Source organism: Acinonyx jubatus, chromosome C1 (genome assembly GCF_027475565.1).
Source record: "Acinonyx jubatus isolate Ajub_Pintada_27869175 chromosome C1, VMU_Ajub_asm_v1.0, whole genome shotgun sequence".
In the NCBI taxonomy this organism is placed as follows: domain Eukaryota; kingdom Metazoa; phylum Chordata; class Mammalia; order Carnivora; family Felidae; genus Acinonyx; species Acinonyx jubatus.
In genome coordinates, this window is record NC_069381.1 from 217448040 (window position 1) to 217473216 (window position 25177).

The window sequence follows — 25177 nt, forward strand, 5'->3', positions numbered from 1 at the left end:
GACCGTGTGCAGACTCGGTCTGACGGAGGCACGCGGAGCCCGTTCTCTTGCACCTGTCTCCTTTGCTCCAAAACGTGCGGACGTTTGCCCACCCACGTTTGGCGCGGCGTCTTGGTTTGTCACTGCCGATAATTACGTGAAGAGATCACAAGTGGTTTATCTGCTGCACCGTGGGGGACATTTGGGGTTCCTACTTTTAGACTATTTTTAACAAGGCTGTTTATGAAACTCTGGAACATGTACCCGGGTGTCCGTCCACAAGGGCACGTCTCACACGAGAGCGAGAGCGTTGAGCCGGGGGACGCGCCTGTCTTCAGCTTCATTAGATGTGGCGGCGACAGGCGTCCCCACTGCGTGACACCCTAGCCGACGCTTTTACCCATCTGGCAGCTGTGCACTGGTGCGTTAATGCGGTTTGAATTTCCTTTCTCTTCCACGAGGCTGAACGCATCCTGTGCGTGTTCACCGACTGTTGGATTTCCTCATCTGTAAAGTCCTTCCCCTCTTTTCTACACAGATGCCTTTTTCCTGTTGATTTGGGGGAGAGCTTGACAAACCCAGGTCCCAAGTATCGTAAATCTCTCCTCCCATTCTGCGCCTTATTTCACCCTCGTTAATGGCGTCTTTGGGTGAGTAGACGTTCTTAATTTTAATGTAATAAAATGTGTCCAGGTTTCTTTTTATGGTTAGAAGTTTTTGTGCCGGACTTTAAAAACCACCGTCAGAAGTCAGGAATATACTCTCCAACAGTGTTATTGCCGGATTGTTTTGTTGCTCACACTGAGGCGTCTAACGCACGTGGAGCTCGGCTCCGTGTGTGGCACGAGATCGAAGGTACACGGGTTCCCATCTTACAAAAGAGGAACCACCCTGTCCCCCTTCCCAGGGCTCAACCGCGCCCCCTCTGTCCAAACGGATTGTCCTGCGTGTGGGGTTGCCTCCTGGCTCTCTGTCCCTGAGCCAGCATCGCCAGGTTACCGCGGTGTTGTGGGAGACCTCAGTGTCTGTCGCAGCAAGCACCTGCCTCGTTCTTGAGAGAGTCATGGTCACTCTTGGCGTCGCATTTGCATTTACAGTTTAGAATTGGCTTATCAAGTTACACGAACACACACATACTCGCTGGGATTTTTTGACACTGCCTTGAGTATATAAACCCGCGTGGGAGAACTGGCATCTTCACAGTATTGAGTCATGCGGTTCAGGAACACGGTGTGCTTTTATATTGATTTGCGTTGTCGTGAATGTTTCCAATCCACTTTTAGAAGTGATTGCGGACAAGTCTTGCGCATCTCCCGTTTAACTTATTCTTAAGCACTTTATATTTTTACTAGTGTCAATGCTGCATTTTCTTTCATTTCTTTTCTGCTTATTGCCGGTATGTAGAACCACAGTTGACTTTTTTACATTTTCTGATTTTATATTTAACAACCGAACCAAGCCTCTTATCAGTTTTACTGAACTATTTGGGGATTCTTTCAGATTTTCTCCAACCATGTTCGTATCCTACACAACTCATAGCAGTTGTGTTCCTCCCTGTCTGATCTCTTTACTTTTTGATTCCTTTTTTTTTTTTTTTTTTTTTGCCTTGCTGTGTTGGCTCGGGTCTCCAATGTGGAAATGGTGTTAGAAGGCTCCTTGTCTCGTTCCCAGTCTCAGAAACCAAGTCTGTATGTCACCACTAAACATGATGTTCGTTCTTGTTTATTGTGAAGACACTCTTTATCAGATGAAGGGTGTTCTCTTACGTGCCTCGTGTTCTGAGAAGTTTGATCACAGATGGATGCTGACTTTTATTAACTGCCGTCTCTATACCTAGTAAGGTGATTATAGGACTTTCTCCCTTACTCCGCTAAGTGGATCATTTAAATTACTTAAATTAGTTGGTTTTCTAATGTAAAGCCTAGCTTGTACTCCTCACAAAAATCCAACTTGCTAATGATGAACTGTTTATCCTATTCATACATCACTGGATTCAGTTTGCTAATTTATTGAAGATTTTGGCAACGTTTTCGGTGAGTGGAACTGGCCTGGTTGCTGTTCCTGCACGAACTGGCCCTGTTAATCTCAGTGTCATGATCGTGCCCGTCTCATGAAGTGATTCTTCTGTTTAGAAGGGCGGGTGTGTTTCTGGAGTTACCCCCTACATGTCAGCTGGAACTGACTGGGGCTGCCGTCTGGAGCAAGCTTTCCTGGGAGAAAGTTTTGTGCCGATTCAAATTTCTTTAACGATTATATTTTTAAAAGTTTTCTATTTCTCCTCGCATTCGGTAGGTTGTGTTTTTCTAGGAAAATTTCCATTTTATGTACAATTTCAAGGTTGTTAACGTGAAGTTGTCAAGGCCTAGGATGTGCTGTGCCCTCCTTACTGGCTCATGTTAGCCTGTTTCAGATTGGGGGGCGGGGCACTGGCAGGACCCTAGACTCCTGGGTCAGAAGCACAGATCCATGGTGCAGTGGGCAGCACAGAGCAGTCATCTGCATCGGGGTCCCTTGCTCCTCCCCAAGTCCCACGGGGCAACACAGGGGTCTAGGTACATGCTCCCCCCACTGTGGGTGTGTGTCACGGCCAAGAAACACTGAGCTTGGGGAAGCCTGCCCTCTGTGCACAAGGGAGACACTTCGTCCCTCAAGCTGATCTCTGCAAACACAACCCCGAGCCGCAGCCCGGGGACGGCAGACGGAGCCTTGCGTTCTTGGCATACCCAACAAAAACACGAAGGCGCTGAGGACCCATGGCAGATTGCCTCTCTCCACAGTCCGCCTCCTCGGCCCCACACGTTCTTGGCCCAACTCAGATTTTCACATGAGTCTGCCATTCCAACAGTCAATCTGATCAGTCGGACCACAGAGGCCGGGACCGATTCTGTGTGATTTGCCTCATGACGCATTTCCCGCGGGCTGCCCCCCACGGGGCTCCCAGCAGCAGCGTGAAGCCCTGCGGTGTGGACTGCACCTCGCCGCCGGGTTGCAGGTGCAGCCGGCTGTGCGTGAGTCCCGGAGAGGCTGGCAGGGGCTACTTCGGCCAGGGTGCGGCCTGAGGCCAGGCTACTCCCCCTTACGACCCACACGAGGAGCTCGGACCGCTGACCTCTGGTGCCACCACCATAATTACAGGGGCAGCAAATGGGCCAAGTAGGTGATTCCCCTTAGGGCGACCATCTCATCCTGCTTTACCAGAACCTTCCAGGTCTCGGCACTGGAAGGCCCAGGAACCCCCTCGGTCTCAGGCCGATGGGGCACGGTTGGCCCCCTCATCTCCACCCCCGTGGAGGGACAGTCCGTGGCTCACCCTCCCCCGAGGGGCACAGGCCACTACGGTTTGGGATCTGATGCTAACCTGATCTGGATCTCTGCCTGAGGTCTGTGGGCCGTGTCCCCAAGCTCCTGTGGCCTTGCTCGCCACACACGACGTAACCCAAGGCCAAGTGTGAACTTGTGTCTGAAGGACCTAGACAAGGTCGTACGACATGTGTGGTAGCCCGTGAGAGGCAGGGGCCCACGTTGGGAGTCAGGCCCAGCAGAATGGTTTGTGACTGGCTATGGCCACTGTTTCTGCTGCAAGCAGGGGTGCAAAGCCGGCACAGGTCGTGGTGCTCCCTGCCTTGCCAGGTGCCGGATCCAGGGGGAAAGAATCGTCACTGCTTCTGACCCCCGAGCCCCAGGCCTGAGGTGGCCCCTGCCGGTGCCCAGGTGGGTCTCCGCCTGCACAGTGTGCCCCCGCCTGCACAGTGTGCCCATCTCAGTATCTCGTGCCTTCTCTCCACCCATCGCCTGCTCGCACACAGACCTTTTACCTGCAGGCTTTAGGAGAAAAAAAGCAATGGGGGCATCTGAGTGAAATTTATATAGACTCACCACACCCCTACTTCGGCCCCCGTGGACCACCACAGATGACAGTGAGGGGGTACGCAACCAAGTGACCTGTGTCTCCAGGACCTAGGGACGTGTTGGTCCACCAAGAAAATCCAGGTGGCTGCACCAGAGTTCACTTTGAACCCCGAGGCCCCTTTCGGCCCGGCGGCACCCGGCAGGCACCCCCAGGGGCTGGCCTGTCCTGCTATTGGTAGGGGGAGCTGCACCGTCGTGCCCAGGAGCAGTGTGGGCGTAGGCCCCAAATTTCAAAATAGGCCCGCACAACCCCATATCAGTCTCCTCCCTTTTGTCCTGGTCATTACCCAAGGGCAACCAAGAGGAAGCAAATCCTGGCGGGGGACGGCCACATTCAGTGAGCAAGCTGCCCAGACCAGGGCCATGGGGTGTCAGGGGCGGAGGTCTTTGGGGTGGGGTCTGGGGAGGCTGATCCAGAGCTCGGCAAGGCCCGATGCCAGTGGATGGTGGGAAGCATAGAATGGTCCCTGGACAGTTCTGCTGCTCAGTGGCCTGTGACACAGAGGGAGCATCTCTGTCGGGCACAAATGGCCCAGGAAGTTGACAGTGATGTGGCCGGAGCAGGTGTTTGGGCTGCCACAGCAGCATTGTCCCCTAGATGCTGGGCCTGGGGGCCCACGGTCCTTCTCGGCAAGATGGAAAGTGGGCCAGCTTCCATGGGGACAAACCCGGTGTGTGGGAGGGGCTTCTGCACCAGCAACACAGAGGCCTTTCCTTTCACTGGGTCCCTGCCGTGGCCGTGGTGCCATTTCCGGTATAAGGAGGGATCCCGGGGGCAGTGTCGGCCGGTGAGAGGCCTCCATCGGCAGCTTGGTCCCCATCAGCGCCATCAGAGAACGCTCCTCCCTGTGGACCCCTCTGAGAGTGACCCAGACTGAATCCAGTGGCCGCACCGTGCGCCCAGTTAGTAGGCCCCAGAGGTGGGCGTCTTTCGTCTGCCAGGCCGGGCCCTTCCGAGCAGCAGGCCCGATGACAGATGGCAGGCTTTCTCAGCGGAGGGCCACGAGCGAGTATGTGGGGCTTTCGGGCCGAAGGGCTCTGTCTGGATACTGAACTCTGAGCGGCCATAGGCGGAGTGGGGGTGAGCGGCGCCCCGGCGTTCCGGCAGAGCTTTGTTTATAAGACCAGACTAGGGGTCTGCAAAGGACAGCCTAGGGACTGGCCCATCGTCTGTTTGCGGATGGCCTGTGAGCTAAGAATCCTGTTTATATTTTTAAAGGGCTATAAAAACAAAAGCACAGAACAAAGAAAAATATGTGATAGAGACCGTATGTGGTCCACAAAGCCAAACACGTTTACTATCTGGCCCTTCGCGGAACAGCGTGCTGACCCCCAGCTAGACCATTTGCAGCAACTCAAAGGTCAGTAAAAATCTGGCGTGCCTGGTCAAGAGTCCCTCCTCAGCCAGGGTGACCGTGTCCGATCCCACCCGAAGCACCGGCCGACCTTCCCACAGGCTGCCCTGCCAGAGCTGGGGCTCCGGGGCGGTTCCCCAGGCTGCTGCCCCCCAGGGGACACCATCGGGCCCCAGCTCGGCCAGAGCAGTGGCAAGCCAGGCAGGCTTTCTAGGGACCCTGGGTGACTCGAGGGCCCACTGAGCCAGCACCTTTGCTTTGGGCACCGGCCTGAAAGACGAGGTCCCCCAGGGGTAGCTGCCATTTTTTCACGTAAAACCGAGATGCCTTAGCCTCTGTGCAATTTCCCCTTGGCCGCCCAGCCCGTCGGGCCCTTCCCGAGCTCGTGGGCACGTTCAGAGTCATGAGCCCCCATGGGTCACCTTGGCTTCTGCAAGCTCCCAGCTGGGCCCTGCCTCGGGCAGGGGGAGCCGCTGCATGGAAGCGCCTCTTGGGCCCACAACGCCCGGACTCCACCAGTTTCTGCACAAGAGCCTGCAGACAGGGCTCTGCGGTGTCCTCTTATCTCCCAACTACAGCGGCCCCTGAAAGGAGAAGCCCCAACCCTTCCCGGCGGAACAGCAGGCAGCAACTACACACTTAGACACAGAGGCCGTGGGACTTGAATCCCGGCCATGGGGTTCCCTTAAGCTTCCTGTCTCCACTGCAAGTTTGTCTTCCCCTGAGTCAGAGGCCCATGCTCTGCCTCTAGAAGCCCGGTGGGTGGGTGGGGGGTGGGGAGGGGGTGGCGTGCACAGGGGAAGCTGCTCGCTTGTGTGGCCTTTAGCTTCGGGTGATGCCCAAGCCCCAACCCCTGCCCGCCTCCCTCCCTTCCTCCCTCCTTCCTTCCACTTTATTGAGATATACTTCACATACCCTACCTTTCACTCTCTTACAATGCAATGGGTTTTCATAGATTTCAAGTATTTGTTCGTCCATCACCACAATTTTAGAGCATTCTCCTTACCTCCAAAAGAAACGCTGACCCCGCACTTGTCACTCTCCAGCCCCTCAATTCTGCCCTGACCTAGGCAATCACAAATCTACTTTCGGTTTCTATTGATTTGCCTCTTCCATACATTTCATAGAAGGGGAATCATACAGTTTAGTTTGTCTGGCTTCTTTCACTTAATATAATGTTGACAAGGTTCATTCGTGTTGTGGCAAGGGTATTTCATTCCTTTTTATGGCCAAATAATATTCCATTTACCTTTATCCATTCATTAGTCGATGGATACATGCGTTGGCTCCACTGTTTGGCTATTGTGAATAATGCTGTTATGAACATTTGCGTATAGATTTCTGTGTAGATGTGTTCTTGGTTCTCCTGGATATACATGGATATGTACCTGGCATGGAATTGTTGACGTGCGTAGTTATGTTATGTTTAACCATCTGAGGAACTGCCAGACTCTTCCAAAGTGGCTGTACTATTTTACATTCCACTAACAGTATATGAGGGTTCCAATTTCTTTACACCCTCACCAACACTTGTTACTGTCTCTTTGTTTTCGTTACGGCCATCCTAGTGGGTGTGCAGTGCTGTCCCACTGTGGTTTTGACTTGCATTTCCCTGATGGTTAATGATGCTGAGCATCTTTTACACTATTTGTGTACCTTCTCTGAAGAAATGCCTATTCACTATTCAAGTCCTTTGCCCATTTTTTATTGGGTTGTCTTTTTCCTAAGACTTTATTTTTTTCAGAAGAATTTGAAATTCACAGCAAAATTGAGAGGAAGATAGAGATTTCCCACATATACTCTGCCTCCACACATGCACAGCCTCCCCATTATTAACATCCCCACCCCAGTGCTAGCTTTGTTATAACTGATGAACCTACACTAATACATCCCAGAGTTGTAAAAGTGTAAGTCCTTCCCCTCTCTGAAGTCTCCTGCCATATGTGGCTTTTTCCTTAAAGCAGCTGAAGTCAGGATAGAGGAGGAAGCAAGGATCCAGGGACCCAGCAGAAGACAGTGACTCTGCACCAATAAGCAAGGCTTTGCAGTGGTCACTCACGCAGCTCAGCCAAATGGACTTTTAATGTTTCGGGTCCCCTCAAAATTCTAAATCCTTAAAAAAATAATTCTCTAAATCCTCATTGTTAAAACCATTTATCTCAGCTTTGGGAATCTTTCCTCAGTCATCAGGGCCCTTCTGCTTTTTCATTGGGGCGTTAGAGGGTTGCTACCCCATTGTCATGGTACCAACCAAAGTTCTGATCGGATGGCTTATTTCAAGCCTAGCTCTCACTGCTCTGCTTTATTGCAGGTAAGACAGTGGGCACCCTCACTTTCCACCCCCGACTCACACTACACCTCACTTGTGGAGAACACTATCTGCTGGGATCCTGGGGCATCTTCTCAGTTTCTCCTGTCCCAGTCCACGGAGGCCCTTGTCCATCCTCTTCCAGAAAGTCAGTTCTCTGTTATGCTAACATCCTTCCTCCTTTATTTCTTCTTAACCCAGTTCTTTAGAAATTTTTTTCATTTCATCTAAAAATTTAAATGTATTGTTATTATAAAGGTATTTACAATATCTTCTTGTTATCTTTTTTGAGAGTGTCAGAGTATGAAGCCATATTTTCTTTTTCAGTCCTGATACTGGCCATCAGTACCTTTTTTTTTTACTTAACCAATTCCAACAGAAGTTTATCTATTTTACTGGTAGTTGAAACAAACCAAATTTTGGCTTTGTTGGTTCTCTTTTTCAGTGTTTGTTTTCTAGTTTATTAACTTGTGCTCTTAATTGTTTGTTTTTCTCTTCCCCTGTTTTCTTGTTGTTGTCGTTTCTTTCCTGTATGTGGATTATTTACTAAATTTTTGGTTTCTTCACTAAGTATACACACTGAGATAAGCATGCAAGGGTATAAATCCCCCTTTTAAGTTTGCTGGCACCTCACCCTCATGAGTCTTTTTTTTATTTAAAAAAAATTTTTTAATGTTTATTTATTTTTGAGAGAGAGACAGAACACGAGCAGGGGAGGAACAAAGAGAGAGGAAGACACAGAATCCGAAACAGGCTCCAGGCTCTGAGCTGTCAGCACAGAGCCCGACGTGGGGCTCGAACTCACAAACCGTGAGATCATGACCTGAGCCAGAGCTGAAGCCGAAGCTCAGCCGACTGAGCCGCCCAGGCGCCCCACACCCTCACGGGTTTTTTCTAAATAGCACTTTTGTTATCTTTCGCTCCCAAGTTATTTATAACTATATTTCTTAATTTCCATATACATAGAAATTTCCTACCTTTTCGGGGTTAATATTTTGAGTGTAATTGTGCTGTGGCCAGAGAACAAACTATTTTTTGCAATCACTTGAAATTTGTTGACACTTGCTATGTGATCAGTATATAGTAAATTTTTAAAAAGATATTTGTAGTATCTATTAGGTCACTCACTATTTTCATTGCTCAAATCTTCCGTATTCTGCCAGATAATTTTGTCTGCCTAGTCCATTTTGCTAAGGAATGTATGTTGAAATGTTCCACAGTGGTTATGAATTGACCTATTTCCTTTTGTCAGTTTTTCACTTATGTGATAACTAACGTTGTTATTAGGCATGTAAAAATGCAAACTTGTTATATCTTCCTTTATTATCAACAAGTGGCCCTTTTGGTTTCTAGCTATACTTTTTGCCTTATGGTCTATACCAGGTTTCCTTTGGTTAGCATTTGGATAGTATGTATTTTAACCGGAACATCTAATTCATTTTTATTTAAAGTGTTACTGACGGAGCTGGGTTCAATCTAAGATCTTCTGTGCTGTCTGTCCCACTTGCTTTATATTTCCTTCTCCCTCCTTTCTTGCCATCTTATACATCAAGTATTTTAATCATTCAGTCACATCCCCTCTATCGGTTAGGATGATATACACTGTTCCTATTCTTTTGGTGATTATCCTAGATAGTACTGTATTCATTTTTACTTACCAATATTCACTAATAAGTGAATGCCTTTACCCTTCTGGAAAATACAGTGACCTTCAAACACTTATGTATTCTCCCAATTTATAAGCTATTATCATTAATCTTAATTCTACAGGTTTTTTTTTTCACACAACTACACAAAGCTTTATTTATATTATTTCTGTATATGGTCAATGTTCATTTAGATTAATTCTCCTGCCTTCTGGTTTAATCTGTTCTGGCTGCTATGATAAAAATGCCACAGACTGGGCAGTTAAAATTTTTTAAAATGTCTTTTTGTGAGAGAGAGCTAGAGCATGAGGAGGGGGAGAGACAGAGAGAGAGGGAGATACAGAATCTGAAGCAGGCTCCAGGCTCCGAGCCGTCAGCACAAAGCCCGACCCGAGGCTTGAACCTGCAGACAGTGAAATCATGACCTGAGCTGAAGTCGGACGCTTAACTGACTGAGCCCCCCAGGCGCCCCTACACTGGGTAGTTTAAACAACAAACACTATTTCTCACAGTTCTGAAGGCTGAGAAGTCAAGATCAAGGGGCTGGAAGATTTAGTGTCTGGTGAGGACCCACTTCCTGGTTAATAGACAGCATCTTCTCATCGTGTCCTCACATGTCAGAAAAACAGAGACAGCTCTTTGGGGTCTCTTTTATAAGGACACTAATCTCCTTCATGGGGGATCCACCCTCATACCTAGTCTCCTCCAACAGGCCTCACCTCCTAACACCATCACAGTGGGGGCCAGGTTTCAACATAAGAATTTGGGGGAGATACAGACATTCAGTTCATAGCACCTTCTTTCACCTTCTTTGCCCTTTTCCCCTCCTTGCATCTCTGACTTTACATTTCCCTTTGACTTGGCTTTGTTTATGTGGATCTGCTATTTAGTTCCTACTTATTTATTATTTATTTCAATTATCTTTCTTTTGCCTGCAGTAATGAAGGATATTTTATCTGGGTATAAAACTGCAAGCAGATTATTTTCTTCCAGCGTATTCAAAACACAATCCCACCATTTTCTAGTCCCCATTGTTGCTTATGAGAAATCAGCTGACACTCTACGGGAAAGACCCTTGATGATAATTCATATATTCCTACTTTTATAACTGTCTCCTTATCGTTGATGTGCATTTACAGCAGTCATTTGTTGTTGCTATATTTTAATTCTTCCAGCTAGGGAATCACTGGGATTATTGAATATGTGGCCTGATGTTTTTCATCAGTTCTGGAAATTCTCAGCCATTGCCTTTATACCTCCTTACCCTCTGGTGCTCCAAACCATACCTGTATTTGACCATCCTCCTGCTTCACATAAATCTTCTTTTCTTTTCTCTACTCTCCATGTCTTTGTCTCTGTTCTAAATTCCAGATGGTTTCTTCGGACCTGTCTTCTAGGTCCAGCTCACTAATTCTTCCTTTAATTGTGCTCTTAAATTATCCATTTAAATCTGCTTTTAAATTATCTACTTAGTTTCTTAATTTGTTATTTACTTAGTTTTAGTCCTAGAATTTCTATTTAGTTCTTTAAAATGGTTTCTTAAAAAGAGAATTTCCATTCCTGATTATTTTTTTTGTCCCAGACTTTGCTTTAGTCAATTTTTTATATTGTGGACAATACACATAATATAAAACTTAGCATCTTGACCTTTTTTTTTTTAACATTTATTTATTTTTGAGAAGAGAGAGACAGAGCATGAGCAGGGAAGGAAAGAGAAAGATGGAGACACAGAATCTGAAACAGGCTCCAGGCTCTGAGCTGTCAGCACAGAGCCTGATGTGGGGCTCGAACTCATGGACTGCAAGATCATGACCTGAGCTGAAGTTGGATGCTTAACTGACTGAGCCACCCAGGTGCCCCTACATCTTGACCATTTTTAAGTGTACAGTTCAGTGGTATTAAGGACATGTTGTTCAGTCATCACTACCTTCACCTCCAGACTCTTTTCATTTTATAAAACTGAAATTCTGTCTCCACTAGACATGCCCCCGCCCCATCTCCTCCAGCCCCTGGACACCCCCATTCTATTTTCTATGAATGTGACTACTCTAGATCCCTCATATAAGTGAAATCACAGCATTTGTCTCTTTGTGACTGGCTTATTTCATTGAGCATAAGGTCCTCAAAGTTCATCCACTTTGTAGCACATGTCAGAATTTCCTTCCTTTTTAAGACTGAATCATATTCCATCATATGGATGGACCACATTGGCTTATTCATCCATGCATTGGTGAACCTTGGGTTGCTTCCACCTTTGGGCTGTCGTGCAGAATGCTGCTATGAACATGGGTGTACAAAGATCTCCTGAAGACCCTGCTTTCAATTATTTTTGAGTATCGTTGTGGATGAATTATGTCCCACCCAAAATTCTTATGTTGAATTCTTAACCCCCAAGGTGATTGTACTTGGAGATAGAGCCTTTAGGAAGGTAAACTGAGGTTGTATGGGTAGGGCCCCAATCTGATAATAAGAGGGACAGACACCACAGAGCTCTCTCCCTTCTCGTGTGCACACAGAGGAAAGGCAGTGTGGAGACACAGTAAGGAGGGAGCCATCTACGAGCCAGGAAGAGGGGCCTCGCTAGAAACCAATTCTGATGACACCTTCATCTCGGATGTCTAGCTCCAGAACTACAAGAAAACAAATTTCTGTCATTCAGGCCACTCAGTCTGGTATTTTGTTATGGCAGCCACAGCCGACTAATACAGATATATACCCAGAAGTAGAATTTCCGGATCATATGGTATATCTATTTGCAATTTTTTGAGAAACTGCCAACTGTTCTCCACAGCGACTGTGCCATTTTACATTTCTGTCAGCAGTGCACAAGGGTTCCAGCTTTTCCATGTCCCTGACCACACTTGTTCTTTTCTAGGTTTTTTGATGGGAACCATGCTAATGGGTGTGAGGTGTTAGCTCATTGTGGCTTAGGTTTGCATTTCCCTAACGATAGTTATGTTGACCATCTTTTCATGGGATTATTGGCCATTGGTAGATCTTCTCTGGAGACAAGTTTATTGAAGTCTTATGCCCATTTTTTAATCAGGTTGTTTGCATTTGTTGTTGTTACTGAGTTGTAGGAGCTTTCCATATGTTTAAGATATTAAGCCCTTATTAGATACATGATTTGCAAATATTTTCTCCCATTCTGTGGGTTGCCTTTTCATTCTGCTGATAGAAACAAATATTTTTAATTTTGATGAACTCCAGTTTGTCTGTTTTTTTTTTTTTCTTTTGTGGCTGGTGCCTTTGGTGTCATATCCAAGAAATCGTTACCAAAGCCAATGCTGTGATGCTTTTATCCTATGTTTTCTTCTGACCTTTATATGTTTAGCCCTCATGGTTAGGTCTTTGATCCATTTTAAGTTAATTTTTGTATCTGAGGTGAGGTAAGAGTCCAACTTTATTCTTTTGCATGTGGACGTCCAGTAGTCCCAGCTCCATTTGTTGAAAAGACTGCCCTTTCTGTTGCCCCCCCTTGATGAAAATCATTTGCCCATATATGTGAGGGCTCTCTATTCTCTTCTATTTGTCTGTATTTCTGTCTTTAAGCCAAGACCTCACTGTTTTGACTGCTACAGCTTTGCAGTCCGTTTTGAAAGCAGAAAGTATAAGTCCTCCAACTTCGTTCTTTTTTCAAGATTGTTTTGGCCATTCTCTTGAAGAAATTTAAAGCTTGCACTTGGAACACAGTAAACTTAGTCACTTTATAGTCTCTGGTCTGATAATTCTGATATCCAATGTTTCTTGCATTTCTGCTGATTCTTGTGAGTGGTACCTTGTTTCCTTATGTGCCCAATTATCTTTGTGACCTGGGTTTTGTACTTGAACAATTATTTACAGGACTAGCTTGAGGCCTAAGGTGATGCCAGCTTCCACCAGAGAGGGTTTTCTTTGCTTCTGGAACCTCAGGATGCTATCCATTGGGAACCGAGAATCCGAGCCTTGATCCGAGTCCCAGTTCGAGGGGCCCTGGATCTCTTGGGTGAGGGGATGGCAAAGCGTGAGGCCACATGAGGACTGTGTACTTCAAGTTCACCCAGCTTAGTGTGGGGGCTTACCCCCAACCCCAAGTGAGCGCCGAGCTTTGACGTCTCTCTCTCTGTTCCTCCACGAGGCTGCAAAACTTTAGGTCTTGTTTGCAGCCACTGCTCCTCAGTGTGCAGGTGCCCTCACTTGGGCGGGAAGGAGCTTTGAGAGCCGGGCTCGCCTTCAGTCCCTCCCTGTCCTCAATTTGAAATCCAAGCCCTGAAATACTTCACTTGCTCGATCGCTCTCGGTGCCTTTAAGAAGAGAGCTGTGCTTCTCTGGGTTCCTGGGCCACCCTCACCTAAAGGGCAAGTCCAGAGTCTTTTCTGAAAGCATAGTTCTGACCACGAGCTTCCCAGGAGCAAATCCTGACAGTCTAGGGCCCAGCTCTGTGCTCACTAACTCGTTCCAGGCTGCCAGCATCCCGGAGGCAATAACTAGTGTTATCCCCATGTCACAGGTGAAAACCCAGAGCACAGAGAGGTGAAGGCTGAACTGCCTCCTGGTTGCACGGCTAACTGCACTGGGACCAGTTGCGTCTTACCGCACAGACGCTGCCTGCCGCCCCCCACCCCCCCTTCTGCTCAGGAGCCTTCTGCAGCTCCCTACTGTCTGGAGTCCTGAGCACAGACCCTCCCCACCAACCAGACATCCAGGCCTTTCCGGCCTCCCCTCAGCCCACCTCACATGGCTCCAGCTCACCTGTCCGGATCTGGATCCAAGGCTGGCAGCCTACTGTGCCTCCCAAGGTGCCTGGTTAGAGTGGGACCCAGGACCCTGAGCGCCCCAATTGCCCAAGGCCAGGGCCCACAGCGGGAGCTCCCTGACCCCACAGCAGCAGCCCAGGTCTGGGCGCCGTGCGGCGCATCAGGTAGAGCAAACAGGTCAGAGCCTGTGCCTGAGCGCACAGCCTGTCCGCAAGGGGATGGGACGGGCCGAGGGGTCCCATATCAGGGACCAGGAACTGTCAGGCCGTCCTAGGGTTGCCCGGTTCAAGGCCGGCTCCCCCTTGGAGGGCGCCTGGCGGGTGAGGCAGGGGAGGCCGCCGGGCCCACCCACCTGTCCCCAGGTGCCCATTGGCCCCCCCCCCGTCTGGCTTCCTGACAGGTGAACAATAACGGAGTCGTCTCCTTCCTGAAGGAGGTCTCTCAGTTCACCCCCGCGGCCTTCCCCATCGCCAAGGACCGCTGCGTGGTGGCAGCCTTCTGGGCAGACGTGGACAATCGGCGTGCAGGTGATGTGTACTACAGGGAGGCCACTGACCCTGCCACGCTGCGCAGAGCCACAGAGGACGTCAGGCGCTACTTCCCCGAGCTCCAGGACTTCTCCGCCACCTGGGTCTTCATAGCCACCTGGCACCGTGTGACCTTCTTTGGAGGCAGCTCCTCTTCCCCCGTGAGTTTTCTGTCCTGGGGGAGGGAGGACGTCGGTCTGGGGTCCAGGCTCTCCCTCCAGGGACCCTGCCTTGCTGAGGTGGGTCAGACACAATCACTGGTGCATGGCCGAGAGGGGAAAACTGGGCTCAGGGATGGAAGTTACTCTCCCAGGGTCGCAGAGTCAGGCTGGAGGAGGGCAGAGCCCTGACCTTCCCCAGCCCCCACCCCCCTGGAACCCATCTGCCTCTAGGAAAATGCCAAATGCCCCGATACAGGAGTTCACACGCTAGGGAGATACCGATCATGTGTTAGAAGAGTCTCCTCCTGGAATGGTTTGAAACTCAACAGGTTATGCGGGAAGTTTATTCTGTTTTATCCTTTATTCTGCGATAATGCCAGACGACAAAGGCACTGGGGACCCATGTCTCCTATGCGGCACATTCTAGACGCCAAGGGCCGAGAAGCACTCAGCCAGCACAGCCCGTGGGACTGCTGTGCCAGGCAGAAGGTGGCGGCTTAGCCACAGGAGGCTCTGGGGCTCGAGGGACGGGAAGGCTCAGAGCAGCCCCGAGGGATAGATGTGTCTGCGCAGTGGACCGCAGGGGACAGGCACGGGCACAGCAGTCAAGGGCAGGGCCTGGTTTCCTGTCACACACACACACACACGAGTGGGTGGGCAGAGGGTGGGAACAGGTGAGGTCTTCACTCGGCATGGCGGTGCGGGGTCCCCAGTAGCGGCGGCTCGGGAACACAGCGCAGGTGGAGAGCGCTGGCCGAGTTCTCCAGCAGCGGGGGGACCGAGCACGCCCGGAGCGAGACAGCCGCTGAGCAACGCAGCCGCTGAGCGACTGCAGTGCTCGCTTCCTAAAAGGAGGGCAGTCAACAGGGAAAGATGGGCTTTTTCTGTAAATATTACTACGGATGAGCGTTCACGCTGGTGAACTTCATTCATGCAGAGCCCACTCATCTTTCGCTAAGTTTTGTTTTTTCTTATCACCAATTTGTAAGAAAAACATCTGTGTAACAAAAAGAAAAAAAGAACCAGAGATTCCACCACCAAGAGGTAACTCCCAGTAAACACTTCCTATTGTATACTGACACCCACTTTAAGAAATAAATAGAGCCACGGAGAACACGCCGTTTTGTGGTTTTGTTCGCTCAACAGCGTCCGCCTTCCCCACGGCATCGCGGAAACCGTGATGTCACCTGTGCCCTCTGTTTCCTGAGCCCTTCCTGTGTTGCCAGAGGAAACCTTACTGCTCTCCGGTGTCCGGGCCCAGGGGTGTGAATGTCTGGGCAACACAAGAATTCTTATAAGGGCTCAGAGTTCTGAGTTTGGGCTGGGAGAGGGGCCGGGTGCTGGCGGACCCGGAAAGCCCTCCTCTGGGAACAGGCCGCATGACAAGAAGGGAGGAAGGGACGTAAGCCCCACGCCCGGCCTCGCTCTCCTCGCACGCCAGGCCTCAGCAGCTCGCGAAGCCCCGCCGCTGGCCTTGCTGGCCCTAGTCTCGCCCTACGTCCCCCCTTGGCTTTCCTGCCTTCGTGGCCGCGGCGTCCTGGTCGTATTAGCTCCAGGTCTGCCATCCCGAAGGGGAGCACTCGGTCTCCCTCTTGCTCATTCTTACGGAAGTAAGAAGATGGACCATATGATGCCGTGTCGGGCGGCACCTGTGCCCCGAGGCGGGCACCGCGTGGCCCCGCTAGACCGGGGACCGTCTCCCGGCACGAGGCTCCAGCAGGGAGGCCGCTGCCCGCAGAGCTCTGACGTGCCTCTCAGACTCGTGGCCTCAGACATGTGAGTGAGCCACGTGTGGCCGCGCGGTCTCCCTGGACCCAGCAGACGCCCGTGGCTCCCCTCCCTCGCCAGCGCCACGGGCAAATGGGGAAGGCCTTTTCCTTTTACTCCAGGCCTTTGGCGTCCAGGGCTGGCGAATCTGTTCAGTGTGACCGGGCGGTCGCGCTCTGCTGTAACGCATCTGCTCACGCGACCCTTGCCAATTCTGTCACCTTTCTCGTCTTTTTCTTGCTGACCCGTACAAGTTGTGCTTGAATTAAAGACACCCACAGTTTCGCCGGCCACCTATGTTGTAGAAACATCTTCCACTTTGCTGTTTAGTATTCAGTGTGATCTTATGGCACTTTTTATACACAGAAGTTTCTGTAGTCAAACATACAAATCTCCTTTCTGGCTTTCACGGTCGACAAACGTTATGCTTCAAGTCCTTCCCCGACGCAGCTCTGCAGACTCGAGTGCCCATATTTTCCTCTAGGGCTTTGATGGTTCCATCCATGACCTTACTTGACGTGGGCTTTATTAAAGTGAGGTAAAGATGTAAAGCTCCAATTTTATACTCTTTCAGAGAGTTTCCTACTAGTCCCGAGATCACTTTTTAAACAGCCCCCCTCCCTGCCCGATCTGAAATAATGTCTCCTATACATGCTACTCAAGCATAGTTTCATGGAAGAGAATTCCATGAAAAACAAGAATTACTAAGACCACTTTTTCTCGTTTCCTTTTTTTATCTCCCTCCCGCCCCCCCCCCCCCTTACGTTTTTTTGTTTCACACAAAGCAGTGGTGCGGATCTGGCCCAGTCAACGCTCACCCTTGTGCCCCAGCCACCACAGGGCGCAGCGTCTGCTCCTGGCATCCGTGGGCCCTCATGACCCCTCGGTGTGTCTCACTCACCAGGCGACAGATATTGGGGGTCTGGCCCGTGCCGGGGCCTCAGACTCTGGGGACACGGTGGAGGACGGGGACGAGGCCGTCAGCCTGATGGCAGATGGCTGACCACCCGGTCGGGAACACAGCCGGTGGATGATGACAGTGCGCGAAGGGATGCCGGAGGGGGGCAGGGCCTTGCGGCGTGGACACTGGGGTGCAGAGCCCTGTTCAGACCTCCCTCCTCGGCAGGTCAACACGTTCCAGACTGTGCTCATCACTGACGGCAAGTTCTCCTTCACCATCTTCAACTACGAGTCCATCACGTGGACCACAGGCACACACGCCAGCAGCGGGGGTGACACCACTGGCCTGGGAGGGATCGCGGCCCAGGTAGGGGCCCGGCTCCCCGCCGCCACGCCTGTCACAGCTGACAAGGCGGGCGGACCCTCCCTGCACACAGCCAGTACCGTGAAGAGGCCAGTGGTCCTCCGTGCACTGACTGTCCCAGGGGCTGGCCCATGGCCCACAGAACTGTGGCCAGCAGGAAGTCTTAAGTGTGGAGGGCGTGGTCAAGTGCAAGTCCCCGAGGCCAGCCAGTGCTCCTGCACTGTGTGAAGGCCCCCACCTCCTCCTGGGCCACCTACTTTCTCCTGAGCTCACACTTGCCCCTGGCCCCTGGTCCTTATGGGAGCTGAGACCCCAAGGGAGTGAGCCCCGCAGGTGTGTGTGTGGGGAGCACGCCAGTGCTCAAGGTTGGTGGCTGGAGGGACTGTCGGCTGGGGTCAGGATCTGGCTGGGAGGTTGCTGATCGGGACAAGGACAACATGGGGGGTGGTAGGGGTACCCCTAAACCTGTAAAGCTCCAGGGTTACAAAGCTGCCTTCCACGTGATTTCTTTGACCCTGGCCACTCGGGGGGGGGGGGCGGGGGGAGGCGTTATGTGGGTCTCAGGAGCTTCAGGGGGACCTGGGGACCCAACTGGCGCCTGCCCCCCACTCTCCCCACCCCAGGCTGGCTTCAATGCGGGTGACGGGCGGCGCTACTTCAGCATCCCCGGCTCGCGCACCGCGGACATGGTCGAGGTGGAGACCACCACCAACGTGGGTGTGCCCGGGCGCTGGGCGTTCAGAATCGATGATGCCCAGGTGCGCGTGGGGGGCTGCGGCCATACAAGTAAGAGGATGGAAACAGCGGCTCAGGGCTGTGGGGGCTGGGGTGGCTCAGGGAGTCGGTGGGGGGTGACAGGAGGGGACCGGAGCAGGGAGGAAGGGATTGGGATGCTGGGGACAGGGAGGAGTGGGCAAGAAGAAGGGGGCTGGATGCTTGATGGGGGAAGGGCAGGATGGGAGAGGGGGCAGGGAGGATGAGGCTGGATGAAGGGGGTGCTGGACGCTGGGGACAAGCAGGCTGCTGGAGGGCATGGCTTTGCCCACCCCCCCCCCCCAGCCAGGAACCTGGGCTGGTACCAGCTCGCCCCTTGAGCCCCATCTTTTCCTGGGGAGGCTTTCCTATCCCTGCTTTGGGCGCCACGTGGGGGAATATGCTGGAGACCATGGAGGAGCTGGGGTCACCCGTCCTGGGTCCAGGAGCTGGCACTCTCCCCTCGTTCTCCCCCAGCCTGTGTCCTGGGCTGGGGAGGAGCACCTGTCCCCAGGATCGCCTGGAAGGCAGGCACCCTTTTCACTCTTCTCCCCATGTTTGCCAAGGACCTGATGCTTGGTGGGATTTGCTGCCTGTTTCACACCCCCCACATCTGCCTGACCAGAGGGATCTCCCCGACACCCAGGGGGTCTTCAGGCAATGACCATGCATCAGACGGGGCGGGGTGGCGGGTAGGGTCCATCTTAGGGCAGACAGTCGGGACTGGCCGAGGAAGGATTTGTCCCAGCCCCTTCCCCTGTGTGGCGCTGGCCGAGGTGCAGACTTTCCTGGAACGTGCTTAGAAATGGAGAGGGTGTGTAAATGATTGATGTGGCCACTCTGAGGGGAGGACTAACCACAGGCCTGCAAAGGCTGAGGCCACAATGACGCCCACGTGGGGACCGCCTTCGCAGACTCACCTCCCACCCACAAGGAGACCGAGGCCACAGAGAGGACCCTCTTCCCACTTCTCCCAACCCCGTAGCTCGGCGAGCGAACCCAGCGTGGGTGGATCCCACCCAGACCTTCCAGGGCAACAGGCACGCACTTTGCAGGGACGGGGGCAGGAGCCGGGGAGGGCAGGTGTGCGCCCCGGCGGGCAGGAAGATTCACCAAGGCCTGAGGATGGTGCCCCGGTGAGAGATGCCTGGGGAAGCCGAGCCCACCCACTCACTGGAGCACCAAATAGTCCCCAGCCAGAGCCTGAGCTCAGAGGATGGGGAACCCACAGGCCAGGGAGCCCAGGAGCCAATAATTTTGCCCCTTCCCCAAAGTGGCAAGCGGGGCACCCAAGAACGCAAGCCCTCCTGCAGCCCCAGGGCGGGCCAGGCCAAGCCCGCGGCCTACTCTGCCCATCTGGGCTCTGGGCGGTGGTGTTTCGGGGGTGGGGACACCGCTGTGTCTCTGATGGCAGGGAGGTCTGTTGCTTGTCACCCACCAGTAGCCAGGGGCTTAGGCTGTGGTTAGGGATCAAAGTACGGGTGCAGGTGTGGGCTGCTGTGAGCGGTGCGGTGTGGACGCGAGTGTGGGAGCAGGTGTGAGAGCAGGCGTGTGTCTAGCTGTGGCCAGGCCCATGCTCCCCACCAAGGCTGCAGGCTGTGACCCTGAGAAATGATCTTCAGAAGAGGGTCTGGCCAGTCCCTCGGGGATCCTTTTCCCATGGTGACGTGCTTCTCTCCACGATCCCAGGCTCCTGGGGGAGTAGACGGAGGAGGCAGGGCTGGGCCTTCCAAACTAGTGTGCACAGAGGCCCACAGGAGCCCCCTTGCTTCCCCGCGGCCACGCTGCGGGCCCAGGAGAGGGAGCCCGTGCGTGTCAGTCCGAGTTGCCTACACACGGGACGTGCCGGGACGGGAGGGTCAGTTCACACGCGAGAGGCAGCGCCTCCACCGTTGGAAGGCTCACTCTTGAGGAAGGCCGGTCCAGAAACGGCTGGTGGACACAGCCACCACACAATGGCCGGCAGAGTGACAGTGTGACCGAGTGAACGGAGGAGGGGTACGGGTGAGGGGCGGGGGCCGTCCGAAAGATACCCTTAGCTCTGACGGTGTTCTGGGCCACGAGGTCCTTACGGGAGTGTCCCCCGCTTGCTCTCCTTCATACCACGCCAGATCTCCCGGGGCCCTCCTAGTAACAGGAGATCCGAGACCTGGGGGTGCTCTAGTTACATGCCAAGCTGTGCTTCTTCATCGCAGATTTCAGTGGCCCTACTTCTCCAGAGGGGTACGGCCCCCGAGCTGAGCTCTGTGGGCTGCGCGTCCTGCGAGGCCCAGGCATGGGGTCGGGTGGCCCTCGGGGACCGCTGGAGACCCCCTGGCCAGGAGGCCATGATGTGCGAAACCCTGACTTCAACAGCCCTGAGTGTGGCCCTCCTGTTTCACGCGGGGAGACCCGGAGGGCAGCTGGGCGTGCGTTTCCGTAACTATCGGGGCGGCCCTGGGAGCAGACTGCATCCCCTCAGAAGGGCCCGAGGGACCCCCGCCCACCACCTCTGGCTCCCACAGGGGTGGGTCCCCCTCATCCACACCTGCAGACGTCCTTCTCATCAGGCTCACTCATGCCCGCACACCTTCCTGTGTCGCTAGGCACCCTTGGGTCTTGAACCTTGTTAGTTCCTCAGACAAGGTGATGCATTAAAGAGATAGGAAGTGCTGTGGGCTTAAAGGATTCTGGGAAAGCCTGGCCTCCAGGGAAAGCCAGAGTCACAGCGTAGGAATCTAAATGTCAGCAGGACAGACGGCAGGTGCACTGGGCACCCTGGGAGACCTGGGAAGTGAATCGTGGATGCTGGGTGGCCAGCAGACCACTGGTGATCCTTCAGAGACGGGCCCTTTGGGTCAGGGGAGGGAAGGGACGGCTCGGCTCCCTCCTGTGTCCACAGCCTCCGTGTGCCTGGCCCTGCGTCCCTGCCTCAACGGCGGCAAGTGCATTGACGACTGCATCACGGGCAACCCCTCCTACAGCTGCTCCTGCCTCTCAGGCTTCACCGGGAGGCGGTGTCACCTGGGTGAGTTTGCACTGCAGCACAGCCAGGGGCCCCAAGAGCCCAAGGTCAGTGTGTCTGTCCCCACAGTGTGGGCGATGGAGGGGGACCACACAGAGGCTCCCTGACAGAGAGCATGGCAGGCAGGGCTACGGCTGCCCCGTCTGAGCCGACCCCCGCTGAAGCGAGGCCGGGAGGGCATCCGGGCAGAGTCTCCCCAACCTGGCTTCGTCCACTGAGGCCCCAGCCGGCCCTGTTTTTCAGATGTTAACGAATGTGCTTCCCATCCATGTCAGAACGGCGGGACCTGCACACACGGCATCAACAGCTTCAGCTGCCGATGCCCAGCCGGCTTCGGGGGGCCCACCTGTGAGACAGGTGAGAGGAACGCCAGCAGCTGCAGGGCACCCCGAGTGGTCCTGCCCGGCCAGGGACACGTGGTCAGCCCGGTGGGGGCACCGGGTCGGCATCCGCGGAGGGCTCAGCGGTAGACTCGGGCAGCCCCGAGGCTCGTGGGGGCAGGAGCGGAGACTCGAGAGGCAAATCCAGAGCGCCTCCTGGGCCCTGGTGCGCACACCAGGGATGACACGTTGGAGCAGTCGGTGCCCGGTTCCAGCCGGGCCACAGGGCCTGCACGAGGGCCGCCCCAGGTGCTACACACCATCACTTGCCTCTCAGCTCTGGACTGGCTTGGGGCGAATGTGGGGCCTCCTGAGGTCAGACAGGCCAGCTGTGGGGTGCAGAAGGGCACAACCCCCCACCCTCTTCCTCTCTGTACCCCCAGGACCCCAAACCCCAACAGCCCCCAACAGAAGGGGAGGCCCCCAGGTCTCACAGGCGAGGGTTGGGGTCCTTCTTGAGACCTCCTTGTTGCTGCACCCCACCTGCCTCCCTCCTTCCAAACACCACCCCCTGCCCTTCCTCCAACACCTCTCTGGGGTCCCTTCACCCTGGCCCTTTGCCTACCTGGTGCCGGAAGGGGGGCCCCCACTTCCACCCCCAGTCTCACTGTGGGAAGCTGCTAGGGGAGCCCAAGAAAAAGAGCCTCTTAAGATCAAAGCACCGTGATCCCTAACGCTCCTGGGCTGGACCACACACCCATTCCCCTATAGAAGAAGATCCATTTTTCAGGGAGGCTTATAGCCACAAGGAATGTTTCAAGGTCTGTGACTCCAGTGCACATACACGTGTCTGGGTCCAGGGAGGCCCCTCGGAGGGCCTGGGGCTGGAGCCGGTGGCCCCGTGCCTCAGATTCCTCACGGCCAAGACGGGGACACCGACGAGTCCCAGGTCCCCACCGACACTCGCTGGTCTCAGGACCCACCTCAGCCACCAGGGCACACGACAGCAGGGACACCCAGCAGCGTCCAGACAGGGACACCTGTGCTGTTCACCATGAGCCTCCCCTCCCCACGGGTGCCCAGCCCTGCTCTCTGGTGGAGTCAGGGTCCGGGAGACGGGGGTCATCTGGTGCCGTCAGCCAGCAGAGCCCCTCCACACCGCCGTCTCCTTCCTCCCACTGTCCCCCACGAGGCCCGGGAGGGCCACGTGCTCCCGATGCGTTTGGCGCCCACACTGAGTCGTTTGGGGAATGCGCTGTCATCAGGACATGTGTCATGGCTGAGGGAAGGCAGTGTCCCCCCACCCCCGGCTCAGCCACCAGAGCTCAGGGGCCAGCAGCCACCAGGGAGTCTGAGAGGCCAGCACGCTGGGTGGAGGTGGCCAGGAACAGGCGCCACCTCGGCTCACCCCCACCTGGTGGGGGCTGACAGCCTCTGCGCCCAGCCCTGCGGCAAGACACGCCTCCTCCCCCCCCCCCCCCGCCCCTTCCCCTAAGGGCCATTCTCCCTGCCCGCTGCACCCCTTCAAGGCTCTGGCCCAGAGGAATCCCTCCAGCCAGTGCCCCAGAATCCCACTCTGTGCTGGCAACTGAGAAGAACAACCACAGAGAGGGTGGAACCTGGGCCCGGTCACCCCTGCGCCCCCCACCAGCGCGCACAGCCTCCTTCCACCCCAGATCTGCTGCCACAACCCCGGCGCAGACGAGCTCGAGGCCGATGGGTGGGGACCGTCCGGGCCAGGCCCTCCACAGCCAACACCCTCCAGAGCCGCCTGCAGAGTGGGGCTCCACGGGACTCCCTCCCGCCCCCGCGGCCACAGCGAGGGGTCCGACACCTTCCCCCCTCTGCACGTGCAGCACTGTCTCCATGTGACACCAGAGAGTGTGAGAACGGCGGCCGGTGCCAGGCGGAGAGCGGCTCGGCGGTGTGCCTGTGCCAGGCCGGCTACACGGGCACGGCCTGCGAGACGGGTGAGTGGCCTGCCTGGGGGAAGGGAGAGGCTCCCGCCCGGCCAGACCAGGTGCCAGGGAGCCAAAGGCTGGCTCGAGCAAGCTCCCACCTCCTCTGCCCACAGATGTGGACGAATGTGCCTCGGGCCCGTGCCTGAACGGAGGCTCGTGTGTGGACCTCGTGGGGAATTTCACCTGCCTGTGCTCAGAGCCGTTCGCGGGACCTCGCTGCGAGACAGGTAAGGGCACGTGCCCACAGCCCCCGGGCCCCACAGCGACGGCGGTCCAGCGCGGGCACCCGGCCCCTTTACCTCACTGTCCAGATCGGCTCCACTGTGGTCTGGGGTGGGGAGGGTCACCTCCCCAGCCTGCCTGTGCCAGCCTGTCCCCAGAGCTGCCGTTGTGGCCCCGACTCTGCCGCCCACATGCCGTGCGGGGTCCTCTCCAGTCCCCATGTCCATCTGTAACATGCAGGGAAAGATGGCCACACCCTCAAGGCCCCTCCTCCAGCTCAGGAGATTCTTGGCTTTTTCACATCCTTCTTTCCGACTCCAGACCGCTCACCGTGCAAGGGAATGGGCGACGGGAGTCAGAAAGAAAACTGATCTTTACTACATGTGATGAATTTGCTGGTTTCTATTTCCCATTGTTTTAAATGCTGATTACGACTTGGTAGATCAATGTAAAAAACAACCAGATTTTACAACCCACAGAATAAATCCAGGCTGTCAGCGTCTGACATTGCTCTGACCTCCAAAGGTCTTGCTCAGCCACTGTGCCAACGAGAGCAGTGTGCACGGCATGGGCAGCTGCTCCCCAGGGGGCCCAAGACAAGCTTGTCAGGTTTCCTTGGAGTCTAAAAACTTAAGAAGGAAATGACATTTTGCCCACAAGTAAGATGTAGGTGGATGCTATGCCCTCCATCAGTCTTTGGTCAGACGGCCACACATAGGACGGGCCACGTCCTGAGGACAGGGTGAGGCTCTGCAGTGCAGAGGGGAGGAGGGGAGGGCAGCAATCTTATCTGTCTGGTTGCTTAAAATCACTGTGAGGGGTCCCAGCTCACCTTGCCCAGATTATTATCTAAATATCTGTGTATTTAACTAAACTCATGTCAGAAAACAGATTACTGATTTTAAAAGATTTCGCAAAGAAACCACATTCGGTATGGGAAGAATAACGCAAATACAAGCAAATAACGAGGAAGGACAGAACCTCCATCCCTAATGTACGCTCATCGGTCACGCTGCAAGATGCCAGCCTTCACGTCCTAATCAGATTCAACAGGAAGGTGACCAAAAGGTGGAGGTAATTTTAAAAAGCAGTATCCACTCTTCTGCTTCTGGCCAAGGGAATTTCCCTCACCGTCCACGACTGGAAAACCGGACAAGATACACGAAACAACTATATTTGGCCTCTGGACAACAGACGTCCTGGGACTGTTCCCCTGCGAGGAGGGACTGAAGTGCAGTACACCCCACGACTGCCCCGAGTCTGCC

At 54.0% G+C, this 25177-nt stretch overlaps 2 protein-coding genes across 14 annotated transcripts in view; one reads left to right on the plus strand and one right to left on the minus strand.

Moving 5' to 3' along the window:
* Nucleotides 1-25177, plus strand: part of SNED1 (sushi, nidogen and EGF like domains 1) — an 87675-nt gene that overhangs the window by 9966 nt on the left and 52532 nt on the right. For all 13 annotated transcript variants that reach the window (XR_008295679.1, XR_008295678.1, XR_008295680.1 and 10 more), the window contains exons 2-8: nucleotides 14334-14621; nucleotides 17515-17655; nucleotides 18276-18438; nucleotides 21287-21412; nucleotides 21653-21766; nucleotides 23586-23699; nucleotides 23804-23917. Coding sequence is in view for 10 of the 13 variants with exons in the window: in XM_053216070.1 (XP_053072045.1) it covers nucleotides 14334-14621; nucleotides 17515-17655; nucleotides 18276-18438; nucleotides 21287-21412; nucleotides 21653-21766; nucleotides 23586-23699; nucleotides 23804-23917 (1060 nt within the window). In the remaining 3 variants the exon portion in view is untranslated. The remainder of the gene's footprint in view (nucleotides 1-14333; nucleotides 14622-17514; nucleotides 17656-18275; nucleotides 18439-21286; nucleotides 21413-21652; nucleotides 21767-23585; nucleotides 23700-23803; nucleotides 23918-25177) is intronic.
* MTERF4 (mitochondrial transcription termination factor 4) overlaps nucleotides 12514-25177 on the minus strand; it is a 70769-nt gene continuing 58105 nt past the window's right edge. The window contains exon 4 of the mRNA XM_053216079.1: nucleotides 12514-15466. Within this exon, the coding sequence (XP_053072054.1) occupies nucleotides 15305-15466 (162 nt within the window). The 3' untranslated portion in view covers nucleotides 12514-15304. The remainder of the gene's footprint in view (nucleotides 15467-25177) is intronic.